This window comes from Neovison vison, chromosome 13 (assembly GCF_020171115.1).
Source record: "Neovison vison isolate M4711 chromosome 13, ASM_NN_V1, whole genome shotgun sequence".
Taxonomy (NCBI): domain Eukaryota; kingdom Metazoa; phylum Chordata; class Mammalia; order Carnivora; family Mustelidae; genus Neogale; species Neogale vison.
In genome coordinates this window covers 76,157,713-76,170,392 of record NC_058103.1, presented here as the reverse complement: position 1 = coordinate 76,170,392, position 12,680 = coordinate 76,157,713, and the positions used below count along the sequence as shown (strand labels likewise).

The window sequence follows — 12,680 nt, the reverse complement described above, 5'->3', positions numbered from 1 at the left end:
ACAGGTTATTATGAATCCATAAAAAGATATCAACATCTTCAAGTGTACAATCCTTAAAGAAAGGCACAAACCTTGTGCACCTAAGAAAAATGTAGTCTCCTAGCAATTGAAAGAACCTGACCCGGGATGCCTGGGTGGCTCAGTCCCGTAAGTGTCCGACTCTCAGCCTCACCTCAGGTCTTGATCTCAGGGTTGTGAGTCTGGGCCCCAAGCTGGGTGTGGAGCCTCAAAACAAAACAAAACAAAACAAAAACCAAACCTGACCCAATTCATTTGGTAATTTATTTTATTGATTAAAATACTTAAAGTTCTACTTTTCATTTCTTCCTATACAATGTATCTAAATGAACTAAATCATTTATAATATAAAAAGACATAATCACATATCAGGGGGACATTGCTTCATCATCATATATTATTTCCACCCCTAAGATATATGTCCATGTTAGAGAATCACAGCCACAGCCTGGGAGTCTGTCAGAAGCAGAGGGCCGGTTGGGATCCTCGGAACGGTGCCCAGGAGCACTGGGGCCACTGGCCATATAGGCTAGCAGGGCTGGTCAAATGACATTGTGTGCTCTGAAAGGAAGAAAAGAAAAGGTTTGGGGGGTGTGTGTGTGTGTGTGAGGGGGTGTGGACAAGGGATAGTCCGTTTCCACAAAACTTGGGAAATGTTGGTTTCTCCTAAGGAGGAACTGACATAATTCTTCAGTTATTTTTATGGGAAAATTTAAGAACATATTTGAATGCTGAAAAGATAGAGAAAATCATTTAAGTTGCCTTTTAAGCTTAATTTTTCAAACATTGTATGAACAATGAGAAAGTATGGCAAGTGTGTTGGCAGATCATAGTTAAAGAAATGTTCTTTCAGAAGAGATGATAAATGGGCATGAATTAATATTACTAATAGATTCGTTTTAGAATATATGTATATAAAATACTTCATATGATTCATCTCAGATTGAATATTCTCTTACAAACTAGAGGAACCTGAAATTATAAATGTTTTTGCATGCAGGAGCATTTTTAATAAAAAGTGAATGAACCCCAACCCCCCGACCCCGGGGCAGGAGGCCTGGGGTCAGAGGACTTTTGACAGGATCTTGTGGCCAAATGGGATTATTTCCTGGAGGATGCAGCCCTGGACCCCACCTGTGGCTTCATAAATGTACCAGGGCCTCACAAAAACATTAGAAAACTTAGGAGACATGGGGCTCCCGGATCCTATGCCCTCTGGGCGGGGGAGCCCTGTCCCAAGACAGATCTAGAAAACACAGGCCTTCCAGGAATCCCAGTAAAAGCTGGCTGTGCTTCTGAAGGTAGACGTGGCCTTTCCAACCCCAGCTAGTGTGTGTTAATTCTTACAGAATGACAGTGGTGACACCATCACCGGGAGCAAGAGAAGATGTGGCCCATCTTGGAGAATTCTTACATTCTTCCTTACATCACATTCCAAAGCATTTCCAGTTCCAATAATAAAACACATCCCTCATATTCGCTCTTCATGTAGCCTCTGAGGGAAAAGTACACTTACTCTCTTTTCTCCTGCTATAACCTATTGAGAAAGCCTAGCTTAAAACTGCTGGGGATCTGGATCATTTCCAGAGCATGTGGAGAGGGGGTAAAAGGAAATGTAACTTGAAAGAGATATTTTGTATCCAACATCAGCTGGGATGAATCCGCCCGGTTATTTAGGAGAGCCTGAAATTAAAACCAGAGGAAAAATGAATAAAGAAACCAGTGCATTCTGCTTTATGATTGTCTAGAAGTCTAGAGAGAGGAAAACACAACTCCACCATCGCTGAAAAGCTCCTTTCAAAATCATGTCAGCGAATGCACAAAAAAGCCTTTTAACAACACATTCCCATGGTGAAATGGTCTATGCAGGATTTCCAATCAGCTCTCATGAATATTTACTTACGTGCTCTGTTTCACCTCAGAAGTTAATTTCCCACAGGATGGACTGACTGTAAATGGATCTGTTTTCTATTCTTACCCATTCTTGTGGCATAATTCTAAGCCCAGACATGAGTAGATCTATAGTATTAAATCTTTCTAACAGTTATCCTTTTTTATAGTTCAGTAGTTTGTAAACTTTTTTTTTTATCTCAACACCCCTTTATACTCTTTAAAGATTACTGAAGACCCCAAAGAGTTTTGTGCATATGGGTAGAACTATTGATATTTACTATATTAGTAATTAAAACAACAATTTAAAATATTAATTCATTAGAGTAACAAGAATAAACCCAATGCATGTAAACATTTATTGAAAAGTAACTATTTTTAAAACAAAAAAAAATAGTAGGAAGTTGTATTGTTTTATATTTTTGTAAATCTTTTTAATGTCTGACTTAATGATCGGTAAAATCTCTCATATCCACTTCTGCATTCAACCTACAGTGAATAGAGGTTGAAAGTAGAGGAAAGTAGAGGTTGAAGTAGAGAAAGAGAAGTCTGCTTCACACATACATACTTGGAAAAAGGAAGCCTTTGCAGATCCCCTGAAAGGGTCTCAAGGACCTACAGGATCCTTGAATCAAACTTTGAGAAATGATAACTTAGTTGATTGGGGAAGACACTTTAGGGATTAAAATAAGAAAAATGGGTATACATTTTCCCATTCAGCCTCTGCTCCCTTGCACAGTGCTGATAAGAAGACTGATAATAAACCAGACATGTTGAAGGAACACAGCAGGTAAATCATGGTTTTAGAGGCTAAAATGCACCTGGGTGCCTCAGTTGGTTAAACATCTGCCTTCAGCTCAGGTCATGAACACAGGGTCCTGGGATTGAGCCCTGCATTGGGCTTCTTGTTTAGTGGGGAGCCTCCTTCTCCCTCTCTCTCTGCTGCTCCCCTTGCTTGTGTTTTCTCAAATAAATAAATTAAATATTTTAGAATAAAATTTTAAAAAATTCAAAAATTAAAAAAAAGAATAAAATGGGTATTTGACAGAGAAAATTCCTGCTGCTTTAAAAATGTTTTTAAATTATTATTAATATATAATGTATTATTTGCTTCAGGGGTACAGATCTGTGAATCATTAGTCTTACACAATTCACAGCGCTCACCATAGCACATACCCTCCGCAATGCCCATCACCCAGCCACCCCATCCCTTCCACCCCTCTCCCCTCCCGCAACCCTCAGTTTGTTTCCTGAGATTGAGAGTCTCTTATGGTTTGTCTCTCTACCTGGTCCCATCTTCTTCATTTTCCCCTCCCTTCCCCCCTATGATACCCTGCTTGGCCTCTCAAATTCCTCATATCAGAGAGATCATGATAATTGTCTTTCTTTGATTTACTTATTTTGCTTAGCTTAATACCCTCTAGTTCCATCCACGTTGTTGGAAATGGTAAGATTTTGGGTTTTTGATGGCTGCATAGTATTCCATTGTATATATACACCACATCTTCTTTATCCATTCCTGCTGCTTTTGCTAAGTGCCTTTTGTTTGGATGTTTGGTAAATGTTCTTTAAATTTTTTTTTTAAGATTTTACTTATTTATTTGACAGAAAGAAATCACAAGTAGACTGAGAGGCAGGCAGAGAGAGAGGGAAGCAGGCTCCCTGCTGAGCAAAGAGCCTGAAGCGGAACCTGATCCCAGGACCCTGAGATCATGACCTGAGCCGAAGGCAACGGCTTAACCCACTGAGCCACCCAGGTGCCCCGGTAAATGTGCTTTAATCTTAGATTTCTATAACATTAATTCAATATTCAATATTCAATTATTCATTCATTCATTTAATGTATACTCCATGCCCAGTGTGGATCCAATGTGGGGCCTGAACTCACAACCCTCAGATCAAGACCTGAGCTGAGATCAAGAGTTGGACATTTAACTGACTGAGCCACCTGGGTGTCCCCTCAATTTCTTATACTGAAAATTAAAAGGTACATCCTTAAGGATCTTACCTGTACTTTACGAACAAAAGATGGAGTCACTCTTTTTTCAAAGTCATCTATAGGTGTGTATGAATTAAGGATCTTTATGATCTGCAAACAGCACATAAGATGGTGTTAGACCATGAAAAATGACAAGTCTGTCCACGAAATAACGATTCTGATGGTTTGGGAACTGTTGGGAACCACATGTAGTTCTTCGATACTGTAAAGTGCCTCTAAGAACCATGTGTTCTGGCCTCCTTCCTTAACCCCTCCCCTCCCCCCATACATACACGTTTGTGAGTTCAGAGGGCAGGGAATGTATCATAGGCACTTTTCTGTTTTTAAGTCCTAAGTTAGTATTAAATAAATGCTTATTAGATAAGAGGGTGGACCTTGGAGATACGTGTGCACCCCAAAGAGCACACTGAGACTCAGACACACCCTGTGGCTGGCTAAGCCAGAAAGGGTGACACCAATCACACAATCTATTTTTGAAGATCAGGGACACACTCAGCAAGCTTGGTCACCTGCACAGCAGATAGTGAGGTACAGCGTTCATAGATCTCCTTGGCATCGCTGTCTGTGGTCTTCTTGACCTGAAGCAACCAGGCTGCCTGAGAGAGAGGTTCCAAAGTTTCCTTGGCCAAGCTGTTCTGCAAATTCTTATCTTTAAGCCATTCTTCTAAGTAGCTGATGTTGCACCTGGAGTAAAAGCCAGAGAAACAGTGAATAGTGGGTGATCTGTTGAGAACACTTCAGGGAAGGATGCCAAATCCCCCACTGTGTCCTGAGAGGGTATCCGAGTTCACTGAGAGCTTTAGGACCATGGTTCAGCTGTTTCTTCATTTGTAACATGAGGGGGTTGGACCAAATGATTAGCTCTCATGATCCGTGGTTCTAAGGATCTTGATGGTCTGGGGTGAGGGCCATAGCAGCTCTAAACTTTGGGGGAAATCTGAGCAAAAAGTGGTGACTGCAATAATTTATAAAGTGATCTATTAAAATAAGCTTAATAATGGATTTGAAAATCTACTAAAGGAAAAAATCATAGTGATATTTGAAGACCTTGCATTGGTATAAAAAACTGCTTTCTTTTCCTAAATTGGCAGAAAATTTTCATTTGGTAGAAGGCTTTCATTCGGTCCACTGGGGTTTTTATTCTTGTTTCTGTCACTAATTATCATAAGTTGATAAGGTAAGAGGTATGGGTTTTAGTCCCACCAGTCTACTTTGTGAGTTTGGAAAGTTATTCAACCTCTATGGGTGAGTGAGAGTGTTGAGAACCCCCATTTATTGCTAGTGGGAATGTAAAATGGTAGAGCTGCTAAGGAAAACAGGTTGACAGTTCCCCAAAGTGTTAAACATAGAATTGCTATATGACCCAGCAATTCCACTCTTGGATATATACTCAAGATAACTGAGAGCATGTCCACATAAAATATCGTGCATACATGTTCACTGCAGCGTAGCCAAAAAATGAAAACAACCCAAAACAACCCACCAACTGATGGATACACAAATTGTGGTATGTCCATACAGTGGGATATTATTCAGCAATAAAAAGGAATGAGGTATTGATACAAGCTACCACATGGATGATCTTTGAGAATATTATGCTAAGGGAAAGAAGTCAGTCACAAAAGACAACACATTTTATGATTCCATTTAAAAAAGTGTCCAGAACAAGCAAACATATAGAGAAAGAAAGTATATTTGTGCTTGCCTCGCTTGAGGGAGAGGGGACTATGGAGGTGTGATATGGTAGTGGATGAGAAAGCTGGTGCTAATGGGTATAAGAATTCTTTTTAGAGTGATGGATGTTTTAAAATTACATTATGGTGATTGTACAACTCTGTAAATATACCAAAACCCATTGAACTATACAAATATAGTTCATAGAATAGATAAAATTTACAATATGTAAATTATTTATCAATGAAGCTGGTTTTAAAAATTGAATTTTTGGGGGCACCTGACTGGCTCTGCTGGAAGAGCGTGCAACTTTTGATCTTGGGATCATGGGTTCAAGTTCCACATTGGGTGTGGAAATTACTTAAATAGGGGCGCCTGGGTGGCTCAGTGGTTTAAGCCGCTGCCTTCAGCTCAGGTCATGATCTCAGGGTCCTGGGATCGAGCCCCGCATCGGGCTCTCTGCTTAGCAGGGAGCCTGCTTCCCCCTCTCTCTCTGCCTGCCTCTCTGCCTACTTGTGATCTCTCTCTGTCTATCAAATAAATAAATAAAAATCTTAAAAAAAAAAAAGAAAGAAATTACTTAAATAAATAAACCTTTAAAAAAATGAGTGTTGAACCAGGTGATCTCTAAGGGCATTCCTAGCTTGGGCCTTCTAAATTAGCAACTCCCTACCTGGGTCTTCTCTTTGACTATAACACTGCGACAATAATGCTGAGTTGATATATTCAAAAGGGATGTAATGAGTGTGAGATACTATTTCTTGTACTGGTTTCCTGCCTTTTTTGCACTGGCAATTTGGTTCCACTAGTTTGAGTTCTCATTACAATAGATTCCTATTGGGCCTCCCATCTTATCCCTTCTAATTCATCCTACTTAATCCTGCCACAGTCCCTCCTTAATATGGATGTTGAGCATGTTAATTCTCCCACTAAAAAAATCAGTGGTGGAACATAATCCAGTAATTATACCCAAATTATACCCAAAGTAATTATACCCATAATCCAGTATTATACCCAAATATACCAAAGACAATGAAAATGTTAATTCAAAAAGATATATGTACCCCTATGTTTATTGTAGCATTATTTATAATAGTCAAGTTATGGAAGCAACCCTGGTGTCTATCAATAGATGAAGAGATGAAGAAGGTGTGGTGTAGCTATACAATGGACTACTACTCAGCCATAAAAAAGAATGAGGTCTTGGGGCGCCTGGGTGGCTCAGTGGGTTAAGCCACTGCCTTCGGCTCAGGTCGTGATCTCAAGGTCCTGGGATCGAGTCCCGCATCGGGCTCTCTGCTCAGCAGGGAGCCTGCTTCCCCCTCTCTCTCTCTGCCTGCCTCTCCGTCTACTTGTGATTTCTCTCTGTCAAATAAATAAATAAAATCTTTAAAAAAAAAAAAAAAAGAATGAGGTCTTGCCATTTGCAGTAACATGGATTGCCCTAGAGGGTATAAGGCTGAGTGAAATAAGTCTGTTGAGGAAAGACCAGTAACGTATGATTTCATTCACATGTGAAACTTAAGAAACTAGACAAAGGGAAAAAGAAACCAAAAACCAGATTTTTTTTTTTTTTTTTCAAAAACCAGATTCTTAAATACAGAGAACAAACGGGTGGTTGCCAGAAGGGAGACGGGTGGGAGGATGGGTGAAATAGATAAAGGGAATTACGAGCACACTTATCCTGATGAGCACTGAGTGATGTACAGAATTGCTGAATCATGCTTTTGTATACCTGAAACTAACATAACACCGTATGTTGATTATTCATCAGGTTTTTAGAAAAGCGGAAAAATCAGTGGTGGAGTTCTGGTTCTAAGCAAGAACATACTCCACTTTGCCCTCCCATTGGATGCAGCTGTAAAAGCTTGATGGAATGCCTGAAGCAGCTACTTGAGGACTCTGGAAAGTAAATAGTACTAGGTAGGTTGGGGAAAAAGACCAGGATTTGAAGTATTGACAAATGGGTAGTGAATTTACTAGTTTTTTTTCTGTCTACTATTCATTAGCCTGACCTCAAAGGAGCCTGAAACTCAGCAGTGGGTACTGATGGCAATAAAGTTTTCCAGTCAGAGGCCTCTAGGTCTGTGATGAGGAGCTGAAAAAAATTGTCTTAAAGCTCTTTAGAAAGGACAGAAGTCCTCTGCTTTTCTTCTTTCTACTTTTTCTTTCTTCTTTTTGTGCTTCAGCCCCAAACAATTTCATTGTGGTAGCAGTGTGGCAATGGGGTCCAGTAGGAAGCTAAAACTCTGAGGGAGGAAAACCTTCTCCAAATGGAGCAACTGTGCTTCAAGAGAATGGGGTGAACCCCATTATTCATTTCTGCCACCACTTAGTCCCAGACGAAGATATTAGCAAGTACACCACACAGTGAGTTAAGTAAACCCCCAGTTTTCTGTCTAGAGGACCAAAGAGGGGATTCTCGGGGATCTGGAATGTATCAGGGGTGTTTTGGAGATGGAGGAACTTGGAAAAACAACCCTTTAAAGTTGTTCATGAACTCCTTGGTGCAACCTTGGGCCTATGCACGGATCTGACCCTCAACAGCACACATAGGTTTTGAGGACTAAACAATGGGACAGAGCACCACCCAAGTTTCAGATTGACCATGGCATGTCACACGTGAGACAGAACCAAACAGCATAACAAAAGCTTTGAGAACTGACACAAGGGTCACAAGTCACAAATGATGGTCAGAACTCGCAGCCTGAACTCAAATGGGTTATCTGATAAAAATATCAACATTCTCCATAAGACTGAAAGACCCAAAGTCTCAGTATAATACTAGAAGTGTCCAGGAGATGATTCAAAATTACTTGGCATATGAAGAACCAAGAAAGTCTCAATTTACATTAAACAAGAAAATCAATAGATCTTTATTCTGAAATGACACAGAGATTTAAAAGAAGCTATCATAGGGGCGCCTGGGTGGCTCAGTGGGTTAAAAGAAACCATCATAAAAATGCTCCAAAAAGTAAAGACAAACTATCTTGAAATAAATGAAACAATAGAAAGTCTCAGAAAATAAAAGGATGATACAAAGAAAAACCAAACAAAAACTTTACAACTGAAAAATATAATAACAAAAATAAAAGAATTCTTTTAATGGGTTCAACAGCAGAATAGAGATGCCAGAGGAAACAGTCAGTCAAGAGAGAGAATTCAGGGGCGCCTGGGTGGCTCAGTGGGTTAAAGCCTCTGCCTTCGGCTCAGGTCATGATCCCAGGGTCCTGGGATCGAGCCCCGCATCGGGCTCTCTGTTCAGCAGGGAGCCTGCTTCTTCTTCTCTCTCTGCCTGCCTCTCTGCCTACTTGTGATCTCTGTCTGTCAAATAAATAAAATCTTTTAAAAAAAAGAGAGAGAGGGGCGCCTGGGTGGCTCAGTGGGTTAAAGCCTCTGCCTTCGGTTCAGGTCATGATCCCAGGGTCCTGGGATCGAGCCCCGCGTCGGACTCTCCGCTTGGCGGAGAGCCTGCTTCCTCCTCTCTCTCTCTCTGCCTGCCTCTCTGCCTACTTGTGATCTCTGTCTGTCAAATAAGTAAAATAAAAAAATCTTTAAAAAAAAAAAAAGAGAGAGAGAGAGAATTCGATCTAAAGAATGAAAACAGAGGGAAAATAAATTAAATAAACAACTTTAGGGACCCATGGGACCATAATGAAAGGCTTAGCATTCATGTTATTGAAGTTCCAGGGGAAAGGAGAAATTATGATGCAGACAAAATATTTGAAGAAATGGCTGAAAAGGGGGCACCTGGCTGCCTCAGTTGGTTAAGCATCTGCCTTTAGCTCAGGTCATGATCCCAGGGTCCTGGGATTGAGTTCCACATAGGGCTTCCTGCTCAGTGGGGAGCCTGCTTCTCTCTCTCCCTCTTCCTCTGCTGTTCTTTCGCTTTCTCTGTCTCTTTCAAATAAAAAAATAAAATCTTAAAAAAAAAAAAAAGGAAAGAAATGACTGAAAAGGTCCCAGATTTAGTGAGATGTTCAAGCTTACAGATTCAAAAAGCTCAGGGAATCTCAAAGAGGTTAAACTCAAAGAAATCCACACCCAGACACATCCTAATTAAACTGTGGAAAATCAATGACCAAAAAATCTTGAAAGCAATCTGAGAAAAACTGTGCATTACTTGTAGGGAAAAGCAATTCAAATATCCTTGCATTTCTCATCAGAAACCATGGAAAAATGTTTCACATTGTTAAAGTGATGAAAAAAAATGGAATGCGAACAAAAATTCTATATCTCACCAAAATATACTTCAGGAATGAAAGTGAAATGAAGACATTTTCAGGTTAAAGAAAACTAAGTATTGGCACTGAACTTGCTGTGTAAGGATTACCAAAAGAATGCCTTCAGGCAGAAAGGAAATGGTATCAAAATGAGATTTGGGGGAAAAAATAAGACTTGCTACATTAGGAATGAAGGAGTAACAGAAACGGAGTAAACATGTGGGCAAATATAATAGACAGTTCTTCTATTGAGTTTCTTAAAATACATTAGCTGGTTTAAAATGAAAATTATAACATTATCTGGCAGAGTTTTTGATGTCCGTAGATACAATACATAAGACAACTATAACATAAGGGGAAAGGGGCCTATGTGATGGTAAGCATCTTATATTTCACTTGACATGGTTAAGATAATGATTCTAAATAGACTAAAAGGGGCACCTGCATGGCTCAGTCAGTTAAGCATCTGAATCTTGATTTCACTCAGGTCTTGATCTCAGGGTGGTGAGTTCAAGCCCCATGTTGGGCATGGAGCTTACTTCGAAATAACTAACTAAATAGACTGAAAATTCAGTATATGTTCTGTAATTCCTAGAACAAACACTAAAAAATACAAAGATAGAGTAAAAACACAGTAGACAAATTTTTTAGGGGGGGAGGGGCAGAAGGAGAGAGAGAGAGAATGTTTTAAGCAGACTCCATGCCCAGCATAGAATAGAACCTGAATACCTGAATACCTGAAAATCTATATCTACTGAACAATGCCTCCCTCTTCCTCTCTCTCCTCAGTCCTGGGCAACAATCATTCTATCTTCTGTTTCCAAGGGTGTGACTGACAGAATACATTTTTTGATCATATGGAATTAAACCAAAAGTCAGTAATAGAAAGGGAGCAAGAAAGTCTCTGAAAGCTTGTAACTTTTTTTTTCAAGATTTTATTTATTTTCTGAGAGAGAGAGCATGAATGGTAGGGAGGGGGAGAGGGAGAGAGAGAAATAGACACACAGGGCTTGATCCCAGGACCCCAAGATCATGACCTGGGCGGAAGGCAGAGGCTTAACTGACTGGGCCACCCAGATGCCCCTGAACAACATACTTCTAAGTAGTCCACAGGTCAAAGAGTAAGACTCCAAGAAAACTAGAAACTATTTTCAATTAAAAAAAAGAAAGAAAAACAATGTCTCGGAATTTGTGGGATAAAGTTAGTGCTTAAAGAGAAATTTTTGGCATTAAATGCTTATGTTAGAAAAGAGAGGTCTTGAAGTCAATAACCAATGCTTCTACCTTAAGAAACAAGAAAAAAAGAGCAAAATACATCCAAAGCAAGCAGAAGGAATGATATAATAAAGACAATAACAGAAATCAATTAAATTTTCTAAAAAAGAGAAAAATCAATGAAAGCCAAAGCTGGTTATTTGAAAGGATCAGTAAAATTAATAAACAACCCCTGGCAAGACAGATCAAGATAAAAAGAGAAGACACAGATCACCAATTCAGGAATGGAAGTGGGGGGATATCACTCCAAATTCTGCAGAAAGTAAAATAATATGGAAATATTATTTGTAGCTCCATGCACATAAACTCAACAACTTAGATGAAGGGCACTGATTCCTTAAAGAAGCTCATCGAAGATGAGATATATAACCTGAATACTCCTATGGCTATTGAAGAATTTGAATTCAGAGTTTAAAGCCTTCTGGGAAAAAAAAAGCCAAAAAGCCTGTGGTGGCTGCGACCACTGAGGGACCGACACGTGCGTTGCTCAGGCCCGCGTTCCACTTTCTCGATGTAACCAACCTGGCCCTCCATTCGAAGGGAGCTATTAATACCCTACCAGCAGTTTTCTGTCATGAAGCTTGTGCTCATTCCTCTAAGCCTGGGTCTGCTGAAATTTTGCCTGTGCTTTCAGATCCAAACCAATGCCTTTTCCGTTCTTCCCCAGGTCCCTTAGTCCAGCAAGCCATGCCTGTCCTTGGGCACAGTACTCTGGTCCCGGACAGAACTGTCTGTCTGCACGTGCCCTGTGAAGGCTTTCACCAAAGATCGCTGGACAAAGCAGCCACAGCGCAACTCGCTGCGAAAATGCTACTGCAGAGACTGTGGGATAAAGTTCCATGTGAAACCTTATTTTTTATAACTCATGACTAGGAACAAAAAAATAATTGGGAAAGTATTTACCTCTTCCCGGGGAACACCTGGCTTACCATACTCATGAGACCAGAGAGCTGACCATGTTTGGCTTTTTGTCCCATCAGCCAGGAAGCCCAGAAATAGTTTTCAGGCAACTCTGTCCAATGTTTATGGTTTTCCCCCTTTGTTCTTGATCTTCTACTTGTATTCAGGCTTTATTATTTTGTGGCTTGTGTGTTTTCATTGTAAAGCCGCCTCAAATCCTCATGGGCCTTGCTCATGGCAGGAGCTTAATAAATACCTGAATAAACGAGCCTCTGTGAAATGCATGTGCTCCTCAGAGCACCGCACCATAAGGGAATTACTTCTCAGATGGCCACTGTCAACTGGTGAACCAAGAAAGCACTGAGCACCTATGGGGACAGATGTGGCCTCTCCTCTGAGCAGCTGTCACGGGATCGAGGCGCATCCATCTTGCTTATGACTGTCCTCACTCACGGAGAACCCACAGAAGGAAAGAGAATTGCTTAGCCAGGGCTCTAATGCCACGTTTAGGTTTATGGGTTTCCTCTAAATAGGGTTGAATCTTACCTCAGAGGCCCACAGGGCTTCTGCCTGGAGCTTGGGAAAAAAAATAGAACATTTTCCTTTCCCAAGGAAGAGAAGAAGATCCACAAAGCCCTTCAGAATCCTCTTTCTTATCTGAAAACCACAACCTGGTGTCATGGGAATCTGCCAGCCTGGTT

General features: G+C 40.4%; 1 protein-coding gene across 1 annotated transcript in view; it reads right to left on the bottom strand.

Moving 5' to 3' along the window:
• Window positions 1-268: 268 nt before the first annotated feature.
• MYO5C (myosin VC) overlaps window positions 269-12,680 on the bottom strand; it is a 94,195-nt gene continuing 81,783 nt past the window's right edge. Inside the window, exons 39-41 of the mRNA XM_044229601.1 lie at window positions 4,417-4,591; window positions 3,917-3,997; window positions 269-1,701 (exon numbers count right to left, since the gene is read on the bottom strand). Coding sequence (XP_044085536.1) covers window positions 1,549-1,701; window positions 3,917-3,997; window positions 4,417-4,591 — 409 coding nt within the window. The 3' untranslated portion in view covers window positions 269-1,548. The remainder of the gene's footprint in view (window positions 1,702-3,916; window positions 3,998-4,416; window positions 4,592-12,680) is intronic.